The sequence below is a fragment of the Diadema antillarum genome, unplaced genomic scaffold (assembly GCF_040938485.1).
Source record: "Diadema antillarum isolate AM-2024a unplaced genomic scaffold, OU_Dant_1.0 seq00000167_RagTag, whole genome shotgun sequence".
NCBI lineage: Eukaryota > Metazoa > Echinodermata > Echinoidea > Diadematoida > Diadematidae > Diadema > Diadema antillarum.
In genome coordinates, this window is record NW_027271237.1 from 498,263 (window position 1) to 523,453 (window position 25,191).

Here is a 25,191-nt window from a genome sequence, read left to right on the forward strand (position 1 = left end):
CTCAGCAATTTCAAAACCGCTTTTCATCCAACAAGCTTTGAATTCCTCTTAAAAATGTATGATCTTTCATATTTCATATGAGGTTTCTCAATATTGCAAAAATCATTACCCAAAAAAAAAAAAATTCTAACCTCGAATTCTATCTCAACAAATACTGTACCATCCCCTAAGAGGACGAGTCGTGGAACGGCGCTTTAATGATTTCGATATCTCTATATTACCCGACAGTGGTACATGTAATGTGTGGGTGTCTGTGTACGTGGACTCCAAACAATTTTCCCGCTACTTAATTCTATAAATCGATTTAATGAGATATCTTTCCTTATATTTTAATTGCCTTGCATAAGTTCGAAGAACCTGTCAATGCTAAATAGGTTACAAATTAATGTAAGAGGAAAGGTCGTATTAAAATACCTCAATGGTGTTTTTTTCTTACCTTTGTTACAAAGGTCCACGGATACTGACAATTACTTGCAACTGTTTTCTCTTCCTTTCTTTTTCATGTCTCTCCTTTGTTTCTCATTATCTGCATATTTGACATCTTCTACTTGTCTAAATCCTTGCCTAACATCAGGCATGATGTGGAAAAGCTCATCATCAACTGCACGGCCTCGCCAAGGAAACCTAGTCCCGATATCAGGCGTCCTGGATCTCGGCATCAAGAACCCTTGTCAGAATATCACTGGAAAGAACGGAGAGGTCATAGAAACCTTTCCACACGAGATTCTTCCACCTAAAGATATTCCCGGCATACAGCGACATATTGCATGCTTTCCCGCAGATTTTGTGGGTACGGTGAAAAAAAAAAAAGAAGAAAGTCTCTCAATTTTCTATTTCGAAATCAACCAACAATGTCATTAGTGGATTTTGTCGTTGGCTGCCATACTGTAAGAAGGTGTCTCGGAATTGTACTTGCCATTCAAAAGTCTTGGATGCAAAGGTGCTTGAAACCAAATTGGTTTCTCAAGTGGTATATGGCAATTCCTTATCAATCCCGTCTCATTCAATTGGATGGAATTTACTGTCAAAACATAGGTTAAGAAAAAAGCTTTGAAATAAAGTTCATCCCAGAGCCAGGAGAACACATTGAAATCACTTTTAACATTATCGCTTTTGCTCTTCATCTATGTTGCTCCTCAGTACGTCTAGATGACATTTTTTTGGCATGTTAAAACCTGTATTATTCGGATTAGATTCTCAAGACAGTAACATTAAACTATTTATCCCTTGCAGTCAAGCGGAACATAAAGAATATCTATGATTCTGTTACATTTTCGACTTTCAAATTCAGTGTTTTTCAACTCTAGGTCGCACTACGCGAAACTATTCAAGATTCACATGCAATTGACATTGCAGAGCAAACACTCAAGTATCCAACAGCACTCACTTTCCAAACAAAATGTAAAAGAACGAAACACTCTATGATCAAACTCTCATTCCTCTCCGACATACCTGTACTCCTAACTATTCTGAATGAAAAAAAAAATGAAATGTATGTGCAATATACAACATTGAATTCTCTGACCAAACATTTCTGAAATTATTAGGATAACTAAGACCTGTACATACTACTTTTCCAATATATTGCCTATTTGGTGGTTTGTATAGCTGAGCATTTAGTCCGTTGAAGGCTCTTACTATTTGAAAGCGTGTAAATCTATTCGGTTCTAAGATGAGGATCTTTTTATGGGCCATTGAAACCCAGAGCCAATATTCTGCTTCCAGTGTAAACTGTATGCCTGTGCGTTTTTAGGTTTTTTTTTTTTAATTATGTACGTGTACAATGTATCATATACAACATTGAATTATCTGACCAAATATTTCTAAAATTATTAGGATAACTGAGAGCCGTACATGCTACTTTTCCAATATGCTACCTATTTGGTGGTTTACATAGCTGAGCATTTATTGTATTAAAGGTTCTTTATACTATTTGAAAGCGTGTAAACCTATTCGGTCTTCAGATGAGGATCTTTTTATGGGCCACTATTCTATGAGCCAATATTCTGCTTTCATTCTAAACTGTATGCTTTTGCGTTTGTTTTTTCATGTAAGTTCCGTTGATTTTTCCTTGTTTATTGGTAAGATAATCTATTCGAATAATAATCTTAATTTCTCAATTTACAGATATTGATGAATGTGAAAGCAATCCTTGTCTGAACGGAGGAACGTGTCAAGACGCTGTCAATATGTACTCGTGTCTGTGCTTACCGGGTTATAACGGGTCGAACTGCCAAACAGGTATTCTAGAGTAGATATAGCGAATTGCAATCTGCTGATGCATTTTTTAATTAAAAAAAAACACGTTTGTCTTTCCTAATATTTCTTACATTCTTTGGAAAACCTAAGACCCATACACACTATACTTCACTAATATGCTACCTGTATGTGGTTTGTAAAACTAGGCATGTATTACGTTATAGGCTTTTACTATTTGAAAGGGTGTAAATCTCTTCGGTTCTAAGATGAGAATCTTTTTATGAGCCATTGAAACTCAGGGCAATTATTCTGCTTTCCGTTTAAACTGTATGCATTTCCTTATTTATTGATAAGATGATATACATTTTCTAATCATAATCTGATTTTCTCAATTTACAGATATTGATGAATGTGATAGCAATCCTTGTCTGAACGGAGGAACTTGTCAGGACGATGTCAATATGTACTCCTGTCTGTGTTTACCGGGTTATAACGGGTCGAACTGCCAAACAGGTGAGTTGGGATTAGGTATTTTAGAGCAGCTAATAGCAATCTGCTCATAAATTTGTTAATGATGACAAACTTTGTGTTAATAAGCACTGAATTGATTAGTGTTAAATAGCAGCCATGACAAAAAAAAAAAAAAAAAAATCATGGGCGCACACACTCGAGGAGGATTCGAACCTACGACCTTCTGACGGCCAGACAGGCGTCATCTTGACCAGACCACCGAGCCTCCGCCCGACAGCAAGTGTTGGTTCCAATCCTTATAGCATGCAGCAGGCACCGCGTAATTATTCAAATTTTTGAAATTCTTCCGTCGAGATGTTTTCATGCAACTGATTGACAAACTGACCTACATTGACGTAAATAAGCACTCAATTCATCAGTGTTTAATGGTAACCAATAGTAGCCAATTACGCGGTGCCCGCTGCATGCTGTAAGGATTGGAACCACCACTTGGTGTCGGGGGACGCTCGAGGTCTGGAGGAGATGACATCTGTCCGTCGATGTAGGGAAATTCATCAATCAATTGCATGGAAACATCTCGACGGAGGAATTTCATGAATTACAAACTAAGAAACTTTTTTGTTACCGTCCTGACTTTAAGTTTAGTCCTCTATCAAGCATGAAATACATCTCTTCAATTGATATGGGAGCCTGTAGGTTCTTAGAAAATAGGCAGGAAGAAGCGCTTGAACGTCATTAAATGATCTTACCACACCTCTATGTCTGTCAGGACACTGGTTGTCAAGTGACTTTATTTTTAAATGTAGGGAAGGAAAGTCCTCCCTCCAACCAATCCAACAGGCATTTGTGTGTGTGAGTGTGTGTGTGTGTGTGTTTGTGTGTGTGTGCGTGTGTGTGCGTGTGTGTGTGTGTGTTTTAGATAATTGGTGATTACTTCCAATATACAGAAGATCGGTATCAAACCGCCATTAAAAGGGTGTCTCGGAAATGTACTTTCAATTCAAAAGTCTTGGTTGCAAAGGGAATTGAAACTAAATTGGTTTCGCAAATGGTGTAAGGCGGTTCCTTACCAATCTCATCTCTATCAATTGGATGGAATTCGCTCTAAAAAAACATTGGTTAGGAAGAAAGCTTTAAAATAAAGTTCATCTCAGAGCCAGAAGAAAACACTGAAATCACTCTTAACATTATCCCTTCTGCATGCTCTTCATCTGTGTTGCTCCTCACTACGTCTAGATGACATTTTTTTAAAATTATTATTCGGCATGTTACAACGTGTATTATTCGGATTAAATTCTCAATGCAGTAACATGAACCTATTTCTCCTCTCGGAATCAAGCGGAACATATAAGAATTTTGATAATTCTATCACATTTTTGTCTTTCAAATTGAGTATTTTTCAGGCCTACTAAAAGGTCGCACTCAGCGATTCTATCTAAGATTCACATGCAAATGACATTGCTGAACAAACATTGAATTCTCTGACCAAACCTTTCTAAAATTATTACGATAACTAAGACCAGTACATACTACTTTACCAATATGCTACCTATTTGGTGGTTTGTATAGCTGAGCAGTTATTGCACTAAAGGCTCTTACTATTTGAAACCGTGTAAATCTATTTGGTTCTAAGATGAGAATCTTTTTATGGGACATTGAAACTCAGAGTCAATATTCTGCTTTCCGTATAAGGATAGGCTTTTGCGTTTTAGTTTGTGCATGTACGTAAAATTGACTTTTTCATTGTTTATTGATAAGTATATTCTAATCATAATCTGCATTTCTCAATTTACAGATATTGATGAATGTGATAGCAATCCTTGTCTGAACGGAGGAACGTGTCAGGACGATGTCAATATGTACTCCTGTCTGTGTTTACCGGGTTATAACGGGTCGAACTGCCAAACAGGTGAGCTCGGATTTGGTATTTCTGAGTAGCAAATGGTAATTTGCTAAAGAATTTGATAATGAATACAAACTTTTTGTTAATAAGCACTGGATTGATCAGTGTTTAAAGGGTGTGTATAGTTTTGGTCGAGATGAGGATTCAGCATTAAACGTTTTGCGAGATATTCAGAAACCACTCTGTGAGATGTCAAAGAACGTGCAATTCTCAGAGGTATCAAAAGCTTATTTTTCTATTTTTTTTATTCACGTTCCATATTCCACATTTCGTACAAGTTTTATATTCCATTCGTCAGAATGTCATCGTAAGAAACTGACGTGTTTTTGTCTCGGCTCCCGCCACCCACCACAGTCCAGTGAATCCACACAGCTAAAGTTACTATGTAACTTTCTAGTCTTCCACTCTTCGGCTATAGTTAAGCATGTCTGAGGATTGTAGGACCAAAACGTACAACCTGAGAAAAACCTACGTGGCAAAAAGCAACAAAAAGCCAGAGCCAACTACCTCTAAACGTCCAAAAATGCCTGCGAAAAACTCCTCTGCTGCTAGTCACTCGCAGCTATCGCAGTCCTCGAACTCGTCTGTGGACCAGCCGCCTCCCGTCCAAGATGAGTCGGCAAGAGCTGCCTCCGGACCTCCCCCGGGATCAAACACAACTGCGCCCGAATCCTCGTCTTCACCTGAGCAGGCCCCCAATGTCTCCACGGCTGTCTCCACGGCTGTCGCTCCGCCCGCTGCCCCTGGCAACCAGCGGGAACAATCAGTCCCTGCCTCTGTCACCGGTATCTTCAATGAACTTAAAGGAATGTTTACCAATTTATCGTCACAAATGACAGCTAAGATGGATTCTGTTCTCTCTGAAATATGCGCTGTTAAACATGATCTTGCTGAAACGAAAAGGTTCGTCGCAGACATCGAAACAGCAGTCAATTTCAACGCCAGTCAAATTACAACAATAGAAAAGGAAACGATCCCGAAAATCAACGACGAAATGGAAAGAAAGATAAGCAACGTAGAGGAAAAGCTGATCCTCCTAGAACTCCACCAAAGAAAACAGAACCTTCTCATCTACGGGATGCCCGACGGCAAAGACGAAGACATCTACAAGGTCGTTGCGATGGTGATTTGCCATTTTCTCAATGTAAGTCCGGAGGAAGCACGAAATATCCCGATTATCAACGCCCATCGACTGCCCTCTGCTCGACGGGATTCTCAGCCCACAGGTCCCCGTCCAATCATTGTCCGATTCTCGCACATGGCCGATCGAGACGCCCTTCTACAGGCTTACGAGCAACCGAAACGCGGACCAGGACCTTCTTCGAGTCATCAGCCCGCCTTAAGCGCCGCGTCAGCCCACCCAACCCAACCTGCGCCATCAGCTCTGCCAGCCTCACCACCTGGTCATTCAACTGCTCATCCTCGCCCAACACCCGCGACTTACGCTGCCAGAGTCGGTCCACAGCCCGCGACTCATCTTCCCACGCTCGATTTTTCCCGGATCACAATCCGGACCGACCTACCGCCCACAATGAAGCGCGAGAGGGGCAGGCTAGCCTCCATTGCTTTCAACCTTCGCAGAGAGAAAAAATTGTCGACCCGTATACGCATTAATGGAACTCAAGTGTTCCTGCAGACCCGCCAGACGAAAGCCGGTGGCGGCCCGCAGACTCCTTGGACTGTCTGGAAAGAGTAAGAGTATCCGTTGCACATTTTTCTTTTGTATTTGTTTAAGAGCAATCATTCTATATCATGCTACCAAATTTTTGGTACTCGCTAAGTTTACCTCTTGTCATAGTGCTGTTCGCCATACAGTTTTTGTACTCATGTCGAGGGTGTTTTATGTTTAAAAAGGGGCAAAAATGTTAGTATGTTAAATTTGTAAGTTACATAAAGTTGATATATTGAGAAGTATTACGGGAGGTTTGGGCTGCATGCCCGATTGCTTACTTTTTTTTTTTTTCAAAACAGCTATCATGAATGCAACATTGCTGATAATATATCTTGAACTGTATACACGGTGCACCCTTGTCTGAATAAGCAGCAGTTTTCTTTTTTTTTTCTTTTTTTTTAGCCAAATGCTCAGCTTTGAACGATAAGAGTTAAAGTGTTTAGAGTTAATCCCAACTAATGTGTTTTCTTTTTTCAGTAAGCTATGACTATGCTTCGCGTTTTATGTAACTGCAGATGCTGCCAATTCAAGTCTCCCTGATTCTTCGACTGGAGTCTCCCTGATAATTGTCATATTCTGTTTATATTGAAATCAGAGAACATTAGAAAATCCCTGATTTGGAAATTATTTTCACCCATTGCAATACATGTAACACACAAATATTTCCCCGATTGCCATGTGGAATCTCACTGTTTTGGATACGTGAATGTAGGCAGATCTGTAGTTGCATTTTGCATTTATTTATTTATTTAGATTTTCACCATGCTCTATCACTCTAACTGTGGTCGTTTGCATTATTTCAAATGACCGCACAGTGCCAATAATAATAATAATAATAATAATAACTAATGTTTATTTAGCGCTTTTTCTAAACAGACACAAAGCGCTTCAACAATTGCCAATCATGATGTTCACTCCATTATGCTTGAAATTGGTCTTGTAACAAAAATATTGTATCGCAATGGCGTATTTACTGCTTGCTTCACCTAGTAAGATAAAGCATTATACTGCATAGCGTTTATGACAACACCCATGAATTAGAGGCCTTGCTTCTTTCCTCTCCTTATATTTTTGTTATTGTTGGGGGTGCTAATTTCGAACAATAATTGTTATGGTGAAAGTGAAGAGGAGGGAGAAAAGAATTTACGTACACAGTGTGGAAGGCAGGTGTGTATTTTCCTACTGATGTAAACCTCTGCTCCATTTTCATGGAGAGAATTTTTACTTCCTTTCATTACTCTCCTGTATAAAGTGAAATATTGAATGAGGAGATCAGATATCAATTTTTTTCTTCAAGCCACAGCATATACGAAAGACTTCCGGTTACAATCGGCTTTTGATGTTCCTTTCTCTCCTCTTCCTCTTTTTCTTTCGATTCCACCTTTTCTTTCTGATATAGGGTTTATCTATTCGACAATGTTGCAGAGATTAATTGTTATATCGGAGTGTATATCTAAGATGTGTAAATCATATCTGATTATAACTGATTACTTTGATTTTGTGTTAATACCTTCCAGTTTGTCTTTTTTTTTCAATTTGCAACATATATATATATATATATATATATATATATATATTTTTTTTTTTTTTTTGTTCTGGGTTGCGGTTTTCTTTTTCCTTTTCTTCATTTCTTTATTCAAATGACTGGTCTCGTTGTGTCATGTAGCTAGATAATTCTCATTCATACTGTTTTTCAGACCTTTTAGTGTCTCTGGTATGGGTTGAGATTCTGTGACCTTTTAACGAAAGTTTGTCCTATATAGAGATGCATATCATATTGCTGCATGGCCCAGAGTGTCCCTTTAAGAGTCAGCCCTGTTTGTTTCGTGTTTCGGCTGCTCTATGCATTCATACTGTTATTTGATGTAGCCATACCGTAAGTTGAGCGACCTCAATAAGTGTATTTAAAGTTAGACTGGAGCAAGTATCATGCACCAACTTTTTTCACATTCTCAAACAAATCTGCTTGTTACATTTTTTTGGGTGCGTGTATGTCTATACCCATGTTGAGAATGAAATTTTGCACATGTTTGAACTCTGGGTTTTTTTTTTTTCCTTGATGGATTTCCCTGACTTTCAAGACACAACAAGCAATGTATACAATGTACTTTCATTTAAAACTACATGCAGAGTATGAATGCAGGTAATTTTGCACATGTTTGAATATGGTAACTGTCGGTATTTTGTCTGCATTGCTCGAGCGTCTCCTTGAAGGGATGGTACAGTTTCGGTTGGGACTTATCCTTTTCTATTCCTTTTTTCTCTCTTTCTCCTAAAATTAAATGATGATGGAAAGTTTTTTATGAGATGGTTTTTGGTTTTTCATAGGGTGGTTTCTGGGTATCCTGGAAAAAGTTAAAGGCTGAATCTTGGCTGATGCTGCGCCGTCCCTTTAAGAGCAGGTCTTATTATATAATTGTTCTGCGTTTCGGGTGCTCAATGCATTTCTGCTGTTTTTTAATGTGTCTTACGTATACTGACATAGCTTGAGTAACCTCGATGAACGCATCCTTTGTTAGTTTGTTGCTAGCAGCCACCTGCCATGTGAACATTTTCCCCGTGTATTCTGCTTATGCTTTCCAATTTGTTTGTTGAACCGGGGTGTTTGTATGTTCAGGCCGTACATATATTCGCGAGATGACTGTTACTCCCAACTACCGGATAGGTGTCCGATGATTTTCAGGCATAACAACAATCTAGTATATAAATCAGATTCCTCTGTTCCAGATTTCTGTGTAATTTTCTTTCAACCTTCCATGAAGATCATTCACACAGGCTAACCGATTCTTTAGTGTTTTTGTATTACTCTCTGCCTGCATGATATTGTACAGTTTTGGTGGTCGTCAACCCTGCTCCAGATTCCTCCACCTTATGGTCATGCACAGTCTCTCTTATAGTCAAATTACGCACTTAGCACCCACAGCTGATTATTCTCGATACAATCATGTCAGTTGCCTATAATGTGTGTTATTGCTATGCGCATTCATGTTCTCTTTAGTTAAACAAACTGTTTGATACTTCAGGTGCTCCAGGAAGTGGGGGGGCAGGGGGGGCGGCCGCCCCCCCCCCCCCCCCAATCCAAAAAGTGGGGGGGCAAAACGCATTTTTGCCCCCCCAAAAAGTCCCCCCCCCCAAAAAAAAAAATAAAAAAAAAATAAATAAATGATAATAATAATGATTAAAATAAATGAATAAACAGAGAAAATAAAATAAATATGTATATATATGAATAAAAGGGAAAAATATGGCTACAAACGGCAGCTTTTGGACTGTAAAATGTCAAAATTTTCAAGCTCGCTCGCTTCGCTCGCTCGCATCCAGCAGTTGAGCCCGGTGCGCCTACCCCTTAATTTCTAAAGCGAAAAATATTGCTACGACGGCAGTTGTTGGACTCTAGAATGTCAAAATTTTCAAGCTCGCTCGCTTCGCTCGCTCGCATTGAATCGTTATGCCATTCTCCTAATGTTGCTGAAAGTAATTGCCAGTAGTTGCGCCCGATGCCCCCACCCCTTAACTTCCAAAGCGAAAGATAAGTATAGCTACAAACGGGAGTTTTGGGACTGTAAAATGTCAAAATTTTCAAGCTCGCTCGCTTCGCTCGCTCGCATTGAATCGTTATGCCACTTTCCTAATGTTGCTGCCAGTAATTGCCAGCAGTTGCGCCCGATGCCCCCCCCCCCCTTAATTTCCAAATCGAAAGGTATAGTTACAAACGGGAGTTTGGGGACTGTAACAATCTCCATGTCAAAATTTTCAAGCTCGCTCGCTTCGCTCGCTCGCATTGAGTCGTTATGCCACTCTCCTAACGTTGCTGCCAGTAATAGCCAGCAGTTGCGCCCGATGCCCCCCTTAATTTCCAAAGCGAAAGATATAGCTACAAACGGGAGTTTTTGGACTGTAAAATGTCAAAATTCTCAAGCTCGCTCGCTTTGCTCGCTCGCATTGCATCGTTATGCCATTCTCCTAATGTTGCTGCCAGTAATTGCCAGCAGTTGCGCCCGATGCGCCGTCCCATTAATTTCCAAAGTGAAAGATATAGCTATACAAACCACAATTTGGGGACTGTAGAATGTCAAAATTTTCAAGCTTGCTCACTTTGCTCGATCGCATTGAATCGTTATGCCATTCTCCTAATGTTGCTGCCAATAATTGCCAGCAGTTGCGCCCGATGCGCCCCCATTTATTTCCAAAGCGAAATAATAGCTACAATTAAAACTCCAGTTTTGGAACTGTAGAATATCAAAATTTTCAAGCTCGCTCGCTTCGCTCGCTCGCATTTTATTGTTATGCCATTCACCTTATGTTGCTGACAGTATATAATTTCTCGATCGTTTCACACCGTCATTCCATAATCCATGTAAGGAAAACTTACAATGTTCCTCAATGACTGCGTTGTTGAATGTATCACATTCCGTAATGTATTGTAGTCCCATTATTGCTTACGCACACACGCACAAGCATGCAGACCGTCAAAATTACTTTATGGTTCCCCCCATGTTTCGACCCACCGTACGCCACTTTACAATCATATATGCTCCAGCCTACTTTAAGTCCACATTTTTTCTTTACACTGGCAATCCGATCTATCAATGCTTTTATATCATTCTCTACCTACATTATAGTGTACAGTTTTTTGTGGTCGTCAACCCTGCTCCAGATTCCTTCTCCTCTGAGTCATGCATAACCTTTATTGTAACGTATTATGTACTTAGCACCCACAACTGATTAGTCTTGTTACACATCCGTTGTCGATAATTCCGTGTTATCACTATGTAAATTCATGTGTTCTTCAGTCTAACAAACTATTGAATACCTCAGGTGCATTAGCCTTTTTTTAGCCTCCTCGAACACGCCCGTGTTTTGTTTGTTTTTGTCCTGCCACCTGTTGTTCTATTCTAGTGAGCCCACGTCGAATTACATCAATGACTTAAAGTTGGATTATTCAGTCACCGAAACCTGTTATGTTTATAAATCCTTCCCCATGTCTTCCTTGTATATTGATTACGCATAACGATGAGTCTCTACAACCCGATTGGCTAAAACATCGCACCGCTTACAGCATAATGGGAGTCTTTTAAACCCGATTGGTTAATACCTCGCACCACTCACAGCTTTCTATATGCGTTTAATGGTAATTTTTACTCGGCCTTGGTTTGCGATACTGTCAATGAGTTGGCGTGACATGTTAGGAACTCCCATGCGTGTGTACCCGCAATGTCACATCTTAATTGCATAGAATAGGTTATATGGGTAAATGCCCTTGTTTGAGAGGCGTAAAGTGTGTCACACGAATCTTATTTCTAATAGCAGGACGCTGAACTCGATAGTTTTGTCTTTCAAACAGGTATTTTTTTAATTTTTTTTCCTATCCTGTCTTTCTTTTCAACATAGTAATTCTTTTCTCTTTTTTATCCATTCACTACATCACTACTGGACCTTTTCGCGCGCTCAAAGCGCACTAGCTTTACATAACGGGAGCCAGTCAAAAACTATGCATGTCGTTCCCAATGTCCGCTCGGATTTCTGTGTTATACATTCTCTATTGTCATCGTCTCGGAAGCCCTCGGAGACAACCAATTTGTCCTCATTTACATGTTATGTGTGTTCCATGTTTCTCTTCGTTGTCACTGAACTTTCTCGTCTACCTTGTACTGCTCTCTTTTCCTCCCTGTTCGTCTTCTTCGCAGCGATCCTCTGTCCATCATGATTTTGACAAATTTCATGTTCTTTGGCTTCTTCAGTATCCTACCTCACTCTGTTGGTTGATTATTTTCTTGCAATGCTCACTCGTTCCTGTAATTGCGGATTGTCTGACAACACAAACTCTCATAGATATGTCCCACATTTACAATGGCTAATTTCCCAAATGCTCCGTTTAGTTCTCTATCAAATGATGACTTTTTTGAGCTTTTCAGGCAAATAAGGTTAGAATCAGATTCAGTTGGTGGAGCATCTACTTCACGATCAATGTTTTATGACAATTCTGTCGCTGACAATTTAAACTCTTCCGTAAATGAATTGCCCTCTGACTTCAGTGAAGAGTTAAATGAAAATATGTCGTGTAATTATATTACGGTGAATCAATGTAAAGATATGTGTAATAGTTTTTCTAATGATATATTTTCTTTGTTGCATTTAAATATTCGGAGTTTGAACAAACATTTTGATGAGTTCAAATTATTTTTAGAGACTGATGCTGATCAGTCTTTCTCTGTTATTGGTTTAAGTGAAACCTGGTTAAATTCTAACTCTGAAAGTTTTTTTTTCGATTGACGGCTATAAAATGTTTGTCAATAATAGACCCGATAAGAGTGGTGGAGGTGTTGCACTTTATATATCGCATACTTTTGAATGTATTGTTCATGATGATATTTCGAGAATGGATAATATTGTTGAATCCCTTTTTTTAGAAATTTGCATACCAGGAATTAGAAATATTGTGGTAGGCATTATGTACAGACCTCCCAACTCCAATATCAAGGATTTTTTAACTTACCTTTCTGATTTGGTAAAATCCCCTGTTTTTAAAAACAAGGATTGTTTCTTCCTCGGCGACTTTAATATTGACTTACTTAAGTCGGGAAATGATACTGTCGCAAACGAGTTTCTTCAGACATTTTTGTCCTCCTCTTTTCTTCCGCTTATTTCGAAACCCACGCGTGTCACAGATCACTCTGCTACCCTTATTGATAATTTGTTTAGTAACACCCTACCCCTTACTGATTCTTATATAATTCTTTCAGATATGACTGATCATTATCCAATTATGACTCATTTTGCTCTTAAAACCTCTGTTAATAATGTTAATTTTTTTAGATCTCCTTTATTAAGTCGTAGAGTTTCGTCTGAAAAATTAGCTAGTCTTGATGCGGTTCTCGAAAATGCTGACTGGTCTAGAGTATTTGAAAGTGATGACATCAATTTGTCTTTTGATTATTTCATGGAAATATTCAATTTTCATTTGGATAATGTAATTCCAGAGCAAAAAAAGAAACCAGACTATAAAAAGACTCCTAGATTACCGTGGATTTCAAAATCAATTCTTCGGTCGATTAACAGGAAAAATCGATTATATTATAAATACAAATTGGAAAAAACTGAGCGATCAAAACATAAATACACTTCATATAAAAATACCCTAACTATGATTTTACGTTCCGAAAAGAAAAAATATTATTTTAAGCAACTGCAAAGATATAAGTTTGATATGAAAAACACTTGGAATGTTTTAAAGCAAGCTATGAATGTTTCGAGTAAACATTCAGCTATTGATAACATTAAGTTGAATGATGAAATCATCAGTGACCCTGTTCACATTGCAAATGTTTTCAATTCTTATTTTTCAAAGATAGGTGAAAATTACGCCCAAAATATCCCTGCGTCAATGCATCACTTTACTGAATACCTAGATCAGTGCAATCCCAATTCTGTTTATTTTACTCCAACCAATAGGCATGAGATTATGGATATTGTATCTTCCTTTAAGAACAAGAGGAGTTCTGGTTATGATGACATAGATAATTGTATTCTTAAAGGTGTTATATCTTCAGTTGCTGATCCACTTGTTCATATTTTCAATTTATCAATTTCTAATGGTGTGTTTCCTGATAAGATGAAACTGGCCAAAGTAATTCCATTATTTAAGAAGGGTGACAAATATGAAGTCAGTAATTATCGTCCAATTTCATTATTATCATCGTTGTCCAAAGTTTTAGAGAAACTCATTTATAAGAGAACTATTAATTTTTTAAAGTTGCATAATATTTTGACTAATTCTCAATTTGGTTTTCGAGAGAAGCATAATACCACTCATGCTCTTTTATACTTTGTTGATCAAGTGGCTCATGCAATTGATAATCACTCTCATTTAATTACTATTTTCTTGGACTTCTCCAAGGCCTTCGACACAGTTGATCATGATATTCTACTCCACAAGTTATCACATTACGGAATACGTGGGAAGGCCTTGGAGTGGTTCAGGAGTTATTTAGGAAATAGAAGACAATTTGTTACAATTAAAGACAATTTTTCAGTAATAAGAGAAGTGAATTTTGGCGTTCCACAAGGAAGTTTATTAGGGCCACTATTATTTATTATTTATATCAATGATTTTTGCCAGGCATCCGATGTACTATCCTTTATCCATTTTGCTGACGATACCAGTGTATTTTTTGCCCACAATGATGTCAATTTTCTTGTTCAAAAAGTCAATACTGAATTACAAAAAGTGAATAATTGGGTAAGAGCCAATAAATTATCATTGAATACCCAAAAAACGAAATATATGATTTTTAGTAATACTGTTGACATTTTGAGTACAGCTATAGTTTTGAATGATTTTCATTTAGAACAAGTTTCACATTTTAAATTCCTTGGAATTATTGTTGACGACAAACTTTCCTGGAAGTTACATATTGATTATATATCCAACATAATCTCACGTAATATAGGTGTTATAAATAGAATGAAATTGTATATCCCACAAAAATCATTACTTATGTTATATTCGTCACTGATATTGCCATATCTTAATTATGGTGTTTTAGTTTGGGGCAACACTCACCAGAACCTACTGGATAGAGTGTTCCTTCTACAAAAGAAAGCTCTCCGTGTCATCAGTTATCCTTTCATACCCTCCCACTCAAATATATTATTTGCCGCAAATAAGCTGCTAAAAATTAAAGATTTGTATTTATTTAATTTGGGGCAATTTATGTATACGTACAGCAACAACTCACTCCCCTCCATTTTCGATTCTATGTTTCAAAGAAATCAATCATTCCATGACTATCCCACTCGACGTTCCAATGAATTTCACTTACCTCTCTTACGAACGATTCTTGCTAAGAACACACTTATTTATACTGGCCCAACATATTGGAATTTTCTGAATAATGACATAAGAAATTCACCTTCTATATTTTCATTTAAAAGGAGATTAAAGTTGTTTCTATTGCAATGTTATGTTCCTACAGAAGTGAATCAGCCTGTTGGCTCATTTTAATTTTTTCCGAAGAATTATGATTACCAATAATATACTCTCATATATTCTCTCGTCCCTGTTGTCCTGAGACTCTTACTGAGTAGATTCAATTCTACTTGTAGTACCTCCGCATCTATTTCTCTCTATTTTTCCATATTTATGTATCCCTTCCTCGCATCCCAATATTTTTTCGACATAGTTCTGTCGAGGATCGCTGGATCTGTTTTTCCTTTCTGTCCGCTGTATTGTCTTCCTATATGTCAACCTTGTCTCGTTCTGTCTTGCATTGAAGTCCCCTTTCATAAGTTTTGTCGTCTCAGTCTCGTTTAATGTTCATTCGCCTGTGTATGTGTGTCTTCTTATTGGGCTTCCAGACCTTTTTTTTAATCTGACTTTATTCCCGATCTTTTTTCCCGTTTTTGCATCAGTTCATTTTCTATTGACATTCTGTACCTGAGGGGCCCACATTCTACAAGCATTGCCTTTTTAGTGGGTCCCTCCATTTTTCGATATTTTGTGTAATGTTATATCGTCTATATCACTTCAGTCAATTTTCATTACAACATTATTTGTTACTTCAGGGTTCCACAATTATGTTCTCTTTTCAATTTTACTTTGTTTTGATTATGTAACCTTATTCTCTGTTACCAATGAAAGTGAAATGTTTATGTTTTTTTCGAAAAATGAAATAAAATTTGAATTGAATTGAAAAATTGAAATTTGAAGCAGAAAGTTTTTTTTTTAACACAATGGTCAGTTTGAACCAAAAATGCACAAATGTATAAGGACATATAATTAACGTGTAATATGAGGAACCCACTAAAAAGCAAAGCTTGTAGGATGTGGGTTCCAAAAATATAACATAGGGTTTTAGTACAGTGTATCAAAGTCAGAAGTGACGTAACATGCAAAATTCAAAATATCGAGAATATTACAATGTTTACGGGATGTACACAGTATAGTATATAATGTTTTATGATTAACTTATGGTATAAATGCTTAAAAAAGTAGCAAGTTAATCAAACTGGTGAGGTCATCCGAGCGAGGCATCATTTAAGTATATGCAAAAAAAAAAAAAAAATTAAGCGATTACGGCGAAATAATTACACATAGGATTTTAGAAAATTGGCTTTGAGATTTTTCTTAAAGGAGCTTAAAGAACTTGAGTGCAACCGAACCGAATCTAACTCATTCCAGAAAGAAGGGCCGGTAGATGTAATTGTCGTAAGGGCTAAAACTGTACGAACAGGAGAAAAATGATAGGATTCGCTGTGTCTTGTAGGGTAAGTATGAATATCGTTGTTTTTCACAAACATTGAGGAAAATATACTAGGAAGGTCACCAGTATTCAACTTATACATGAAAATTCCAACATGATATAAATACAAATCAGAAATTTTTAACAATTTACTTGAAACAAACAATTCATCAGTATGATCAAAAAATTGTGCTCGATTTAAAATCCGCAAGGCCTTCTTCTGAACCAAAAATAACGAATCAATTTTAGTCTTTGAGCAATTCCCCCAGGCTAATATTCCGTAATTCAAGTAAGGTAATAATAAAGTTGTATAAAGAGAATGCAATATTGGCTTTGGGAAGAGATATTTCAGTTTGTGAATAATTCCAACATTCTTGCAAACAATTTACATAAATAATCAACATGTACCCTCAATGAAAGGTTACTGTCAATATAAATGCCTAAAAATTTTGTTGAATCTATTTGATTTAATTGTAAACCGTTCATTAAAACTAAACCTGGAAGAGATTTTATTGTGTTACTGAAAACCATATAATTGGTCTTATTTATATTAAGCGACAATTTATTTGCCTGAATCCACTCAAACACCAACTTAAGTTCATTATTCAGAGAATCGAGCAAAACATAAGGATCTGAGTGAGAATAAAAGAGACTTGTATCATCTGCGAACAGAAGAAAAGACAGCAGAGAGGATGAGTTACGGAAGTCATTGATGTATAAAATGAATAAAAGAGGACCTAAGAGGGAGCCCTGTGGAACACCACAACAAATCGAGTTTATATCAGATCCATGATTATTTACGGAAACAAATTGAGATCGACCGGTAAGATAACTTCTGAACCACTCCAAGGCCTTTCCACGAATACCGTAATGATTTAGTTTATACAAAAGAATTTCGTGATCTATTGTGTCAAAGGCCTTGGAGTAGTCCAGAAACAGACCGACTGTATGCGACTTGGTGTCTATAGCTCTTACAACTTTCTCAACCAGAAGTAATATAGCATGGGTGGTTGCATGTTTTTTCCGGAATCCGAATTGATTATCAGCTAAAATATCACAATCGTTTACAAATTTGATTAAACGATTATAAATCACCTTTTCAAGTAATTTAGAAAAGGATGACAGAAGCGATATTGGTCGATAATTTCCCAACTCATCCTCTCTGCCTTTCTTATAGATTGGGATAACTTTAGCAATTTTCATTTTAATGGGCACAATACCAGTCAATAAAGATAAATTCAAAATGTGAACTAAGGGTGATAGTATTTCGTTTACAATACTTTTCATGAGGTGATTAGAAATCCCATCATGACCTGTACTCTTCTTGGGGCTAAAAGAATTGACAATATCTACGACCTCTGTTTCAAGTACCGGGAGAAAAAATAAGGACTGTGGATTGGAATTTAAAAGGTAAGAATGAAAGGGTCTGTGTACAGATGAAATATTGCGGGCCAGATTCGGACCAATATTAACAAAAAAAGAGTTGAATGCTTCCGCAATTTCCACATCATCTGTTAAATTCTTCCCTTCACAAAGGATATTATCAATACTTCCCTTATTTACACGTTTATGAATAACACTATTTATTACATGCCAGGTAGATTTTGCATCTGACTTGTGCTGTTCAAACAGAGAACAAAAATAATCTGTCTATGCTTTACGTAACAGGGACGTGAGAGCATTCCGATATTTAATGTACTTTGATTTATTTAAAGCTGTATTACATGATTTATATCTGTAAAATAAAGTATTGTTTCTGTTTATGGATCTAAGTAAAGCTTTTGTTATCCAGGGTGAGCGCGGAACTGTTTTGTAGTTTCCTCTTTGATTTCTCAAAGGGAAATGCAAGTGATATAAAGGTACCAAAATTTATTTGATGAAAATCAGTTTTGAAATGGCTGAAATAACCAAAAACAAGTTGTAACAAAGAGATCCTATTGAAAGGCGTGGCCTGTCGCGTTTTGTTATTTTCAATTTTTTAGATAGGCCTATCTAAGAAATTTGAAAACGAATTTTTATCAAATAAATGTTGAATCGTTCCTTGAATTACATGCTCTTCATATCTCAAAAGAGGTTTCTCATCATCTCACTTAGGAATGCTCAAAACATGAATCCCACCTCAACCACTACTGTACAGTCCCTTTAATAGTAGCAATGACAATAAATCATGGGCGGACACAATCGAGCAGGATTCGAACCTACGACATCCTGATGTTCGGACAGGCGTCATTTCCACCTGACCATTGAGCCTCCGTCCTACAGCAAGTGTTGGTTCCAATCCTTATAGCATGCAGTGGGCACCGCGTAATTATTCAGATTTATGAAACATTTTTTCATGCAACTGATGAAGACATTGCCCTACTAGGACGTAAATAATCACTCAATTGATCAGTGTTTAATGGTAGCCAATAGTAGCAAATTACGCGGTGCCCGTTGCATGCTGTTAGCATTGGAACCACCACATGCTTTAGGGCGGAAGCTCTGTGATCTGGTGGAGATGACGTCTGTCCGTCGATGGTGGGAAATTTGTCAATCAGTTGCATGCAAACACGTCGACGGAAGAATTTCATGAATTAAAAAAAAAGAAACTGTTATTGTTCCTGACTTTGAATTTAGTCCTCTATCAATCATGAAATACATTTCTTCAGTTGATACGGGAGCTTAAAAAAATAGGCAGGAAGGGGCGTTTGAATGTCATTAATGATCTTACCACATATCTATGTCTGTCAGGTTGTCAAGCGACTTTATTTTTAAATGTAGGGAACGAAAGTCCTCCCTCACATGGAACCAACAGGCATCTGTGTGTATGTGTGTATGTGTGTGTGTGTGTGTGTGTGTGTGTGTGTGTGTGTGTGTGTTTGTGTGTGTGTGTTTTAGATAATTGGTGGTTACTTCCAAAATACAGGAGATCGCTATTAGACCGCCATTAAAAGGGTGTCTCGGAAATGTACTTTCAATTCAAAAGTCTTGGTTGCAAAGGGATTTGAAACTAATTTGGTCTCTCAAGTGGTATAAAGCGATTCCTTACCAATCTAGTCTCAATCAATTGGACGGAATTCGCTCTAAAAACATTGGTTAAGAAACAAGCTTTAAAATAAAGTTCATATCAGAGCCAGAAGAACACATTGAATATCACTCTTAACAGTGTAGCTTTTGCTCTTCATCTTTGTTGCTCCTCAGTACGTCTAGATGGCATTCTTTTTTATTTCGCATTTTACAACCTGTATTATGCCGATTAGATTCTCAAGACAGGAACATTAAACTATTTCTCCCTTGGAGTCAAGTGGAACATATGAGAATGTGTATAATTCTAGTACATTTTCGTCTTTCAATTGAGTATTTTTCAACCCTACTAAAAGGTCGCACTCAGCAAATATATTCAAGATTCACATGCAGTTGACATTCCTGAACACACATTCAGGCATCCACAAGCACTCACTTTCAAAACAAAAACAATATATATATACATATATATATATACATATATGTATATATATATATATATATATATATATATATATATATATATATATTGAATAGAAGAGAATGAAACACTCTATGATCAAACTCTCATTCCTCTCCGACATACCTGTGTTCCTAACTATTCTGATTTAAAGGGAAAAATAAAATGTATGTGCAATACACAGTACAACATTGAATTCTCTGTCCAAATATTTCTTCAATTATTAGGATAACTAAGATCCATACATACTCATTTGCAAATATGCTACCTATTTGGTGGTTGGTATAGCTGAGCGTTTATTGCATTATAGGCTTTTACTATTTAAAAGCGTGTAAATCTGTTCGGTTCTAAAATGAGAATCTTTTTATGGGCCATTGAAACTCAGAGCCAATATTCTGCTTGCCGTTTAAACTGTATGCTTTTTCGTTTAGTTTTTGCATGCACGTTCCGTTGACTTTTTACATGTTTATTGATAAGATAATATATTCTAATCATAATCTACATTTCTCAATATAGATATTGATGAATGTGTTAGCAATCCTTGTCTGAACGGAGGAACTTGTCAGGACGATGTCAATATGTACTCGTGTCTGTGTTTACCGGGTTATAACGGGTCGAACTGCCAAACAGGTGAGCTAGGATTATGTACAACGCTTGTAATTTAGAGTAGCGAATAGGAATCTGCTGCTGAATTTGATAATGAAGCTAAAATTTTGTTAATAACCACAAAATTGATCAGTGTTTAATAGTAGCTATGACAAAAAAATCACGGGCGCACACACTCGCGCAGGATTCGAACCTAAGACCTCGTGATCTCCGGACAGGCGTCATCACCACCAGTCCTGACCACCGAGCCTCCGCCCGACAGCAAGTGTAGGTTTAATTGCCCTTCTTCGACGTAAATAAGCACTCAATTGATCAGTGTTTAATGGTAGCCAAAAGTAGCCAATAACGCGGCGCCCCCTGCATGTTATAAGGATCAGAACCCAAACTTGCTGTCGGGCAAAAGCTTGTTGGGCTAGGAAATGACGCCTGTCCGGTGATCAGGAGGTCGTAGCCTCGAATCCTGCTCGAGTGTGTGCGCCCATGTTTTGTGTGTGTGTGTGTGTGTGTGTGTGTGTGTGTTGGTTACTATTAAACACTGATTAATTGATTGCGTATTTACGTCGATGTAGGGAAATTTGTCAATCAGTTGCATAAAAACATCTCGAGGAAAGAATTTCATGAATATGAAAAAAAAGTTACCTGCGCGCGCGCGAGTGTGTGTGTGTGTGTGTGTGTGTGTGTGTGTGTGTACTTTAGATAATGGTTGTCTACTTGCAAAATACAGGAAATTGATATCACACCGTCATCCGTTTTCGCATTCAACTTCTGCAACCAAGTGCCTATAACTACACACACACATACACACACACACACACAAATAAAAAATAAATAAATGATAAACTGCTATACTGTAAGAAGGTGTCTCGGAATTGTACTTTCAATTCAAAAGCCTCGGAAGCAATGGGGCTTGGAACTAAATTCGTCTCTCAAATGGTATAAGGCGATTCTTTATCAATTTCGTCTCAATCAGTTGGATTGAATTCGCTCTCAAAACATTGGTTAAGAGGAAAGCTTTAAAATAAAGTTCATCTGAGAGCCAAAAGAACACATTGAATATCACTCTTAACAGTGTAGCTTTTACTCTTCATCTGTGTTGCTTCTCAGTACGTCTAGATGACATCTTTTTTTTTTTTATTTGGCATGTTACAACCTGTATTATTCGGATTAGATTCTCAAGAGAGGAATATTAAACCATTTCTCCCTTGGAGTCAAGTGGAACATATAACATGAGAATGTTTATAATCTTAGTACATTTTTCGTCTTTCAAAATCAGTATTTTTCAGAACCAAGTCTCAAGTTAAATATGATATATATATATATATATATATATATATATATATATATATATTATATATATAATATATATATATATATATATATATATATATATGATAAGTAACAAAGCTGCAACAAAGTTCATGCTGTATTCACCAACGGTTTATTTCTTCACACAAATTTTCGGGCGTCTCGCCGCCCTTTCTCAAGTGTTGATACTGAGAGAACAATAACAAAATTAAGCCATAACAATATATTGCAACCGTGTTACTAAGGATGCGCGCTTTAACGCATCAATGCTAGGCATCCTAACACCCAGCGCGCATCCTGGCAACAGTACAATGTTACGTCATAATGAAATTACAATGAGTATAAAGCATACATGAAAAAACTTGGCACGACTGATACAGAAGTAATTCCTCTGAATACGCAGCTGCGGTGGTAATGTAAAAGCAGTGCATTATTTCTTTCAAAATTCAACATACACATAAATTAACTTTAATTCTAGTGTATAGATAATCTTTACATAATCTGAAATTATCATGATCAATATAAACATTCGATTTTTTAAGATCAAACTGAATCGTCACACTGATGGTTATGCAAAATATGTGCAAGCAGTTTACCATTCCTTTCAAACTTCAGCATACACATACATTAACTTCCAAATTCTGGTGAGTAGATAGTCTTTAAATAATCTGAGACTATAGCATGAATATGAAATACGTGAAAAATCATATTTTTCTTCTTTTGATTAAATAGATACGTCACAATACGTCTCGGAGTGGAAAAAAGACTGGTTCCAAGAAATGGTTAAAAGGAGCGTCAGCATTATATCACTCAAGCAATATAATGATAAGATCTATTGCAGCGGGGTAAACGGGAGAACATACAACAATAAGCGGCGCACCTACTTGTAAAAAGTGTAGTTCGTGAGCCATGATAGATCTATGTTCATGCCCTGTCCCTGGAAGCTTCGTGTGCGGATGATTGTTTTTAGTTCTTTCACGTGTCTTTCTTCAAATGCTTCCATGTCCTTGTATAAAATGCAACATTGCAGATCTGTTAGTGTGTGATTTGGTTTGTTGAAGTGTTGTGCGACTGGATGTTGTGTTTGACTTCTAATGATTGTGCTTTTGTGATTGTTGAAACGTTGTCTAAAATTTGTTGTTTCTCCGATGTAGACAGCCAGGGGACATTGCTTGTACCAGATGAACCAGATGAACCAGATGATATTGCGCTTTCTGTTTCTCTTTTTAGGTTTGGGTCGATCTTTGGTGTATGCCAAGCTTTCGGAGGTGTACCCACTGGCTTTCAGGGCGTTGTCGTACATCGGCGTGGCTTTCTTGAAGGTCTCCTCGTCACAGGAGATGTCTGAAATGCGTCTGCCTATAGAAGCTGGAAGGCCCTTGATTATCGATGGCGGATGGTTAGATTGCCTATGGATGTACATCGGGTTGTCGTTGGGCTTACGGTATATGTAGTACTTGCCGTTATTCAAGTTGAGGGTGATGTCGAGGAAGTTCACGATCTTAAGATTGCAGCTGATGGTGATTTTCAGGCTGAGTTTCTGAAACGTTGCCGTCATGCTCTTCCTAATGCGGTCAGCCTCACTGCCGGAGATATTTTTGAAGACTGCCAAACCATCATCTCTGTAGAGGCCAATATTCCCTCGGCCGTACTCATTGGACAGACTGTTGAGGATGTATAGGCCCACAAGTTCACGTCGATGCATTGTCCAACGGTTTAATCATTGCCCGATATACGTAATAATGGATATGATTAAGTGCGCACTGGTCCCTATGGTCCAGGCGCGTATAGTTTGTTTTGTTTTGTTTTTGTTTTGGTATCACGCGCTAAAAATGCGTTAATTCAATCCAAATGCATTTCTGGGATGTATTTAATCATTGCCTGATGATTGCCCCTAAATGAAGGTGGCATGAAACTCCGAGTAGCAATAAAATACGGATGAACCTGATGTCAACCGAGTGAACTTGTTGCAATACTTCTGTCTAAAGCTCTTCCTTTGAGGATATCGAGCACTCTTCATAGAAGGATAGAATCACCAAGTGTATATGATATATATATATATATATATATATATATATATATATATGTATATATATGTATATATATATATATATATATTATAAGAAAAGATAAAGCACTTTATAATCATACTCTAATTCCTTTCTGATATACCTGTGCTCCTAACTATTCTAATTGAAAAGGAAAAATATAAAATGTATTTGCAATCTGATACCACATCAAATTATCTGACCAAATATATCTTATATCATTATGATAACTAAGGCCCATCACATACTACTTTACTAATATGCTAGCTATTTGGTGGTTTGTTTAACTGAACATGCATTACATTATAGTCGTTTACTATTTGAAAGCGTGTAAATCTATTCGCTTCTATATAAGATGAGAATCTTTTTATAACCCATTGAAAATCACAGCCAATATTCTGCTTTCCGTTTAAACTGTATGCTTTTGGCGTTTTAGTTTTTGTACGTTTTTTGTACGTTCTGTTGACTTTTTGTTTGTATTCTAATTATAATCCGCTTTTCTCAATTTACAGATATTGATGAATGTGATAGCAATCCTTGTCTGAACGGAGGAACGTGTCAGGACGATGTCAATATGTACTCGTGTCTGTGTTTACCGGGTTATATTGAGTCGAACTGCCAAACAGGTGAGCTAGGATTAGATATTTTAGAGTAGCGATATTAGACCCTCTGTAGAGCCCACTAATGTCAAAATCGCCCACTAATATCAAAACAACCACTAATGTCATAACACGTCGACGACAAATGTCATAACAACCACTTATGTCATAACACGTCGACGACAAATGTCAAAGCAACCACTAATGTCATAACACGTCGACGACAAATGTCAAAATTTCCATTTTTACTGCAATTGTCATAACACGTCGACGACAAAATGTCAAAATTTCCAAATTTACTGCAATGTCATGACGCGTCACAAGGGCGGATCCAAGAATTCCATAAAGGGGAGGCGCCTTTACACAGTCAAAGGCTGGCGCGACCCTCCCCCTCCCCATTTTCTGCTTTTTATTTCTGTTGTGTTGACGAAATAAAGAGAGGGGCACTAAAGGAGGATGCGCCCCCTCTCAACCCGCGATTGCGTCAACCACAAGTCAAAATCGGGGATTAACCACAAATGTCATAACAAGTCGACCACAAATGTCCTAACGCATCACAGGGGTGGATCTAGGAATTCCGAAAAAGGGGGGGGGGGGCGACTTTACAAAATCAAAGGCTGGCACGACCCCCCCCCCCCCCCATTTTCTTATTTATGTTTCTGTTGGTTTAACCTAATAAAGTGA

The 25,191-nt window shown here is 37.4% G+C and overlaps 1 protein-coding gene across 1 annotated transcript; it reads left to right on the forward strand.

Annotated features, from left to right (window-relative positions):
* Window positions 1–579: 579 nt before the first annotated feature.
* LOC139728167 (uncharacterized) lies at window positions 580–24,534 on the forward strand (the record flags this gene model as incomplete). Its single annotated transcript, XM_071639131.1, has 5 exons — window positions 580–790; window positions 2,599–2,712; window positions 4,466–4,579; window positions 20,466–20,579; window positions 24,421–24,534. Coding segments are annotated over exons 1-5 (667 nt in total), but the record flags the coding sequence as incomplete, so codon positions are not given.
* Between the last annotated feature and the right edge of the window lie 657 nt (window positions 24,535–25,191).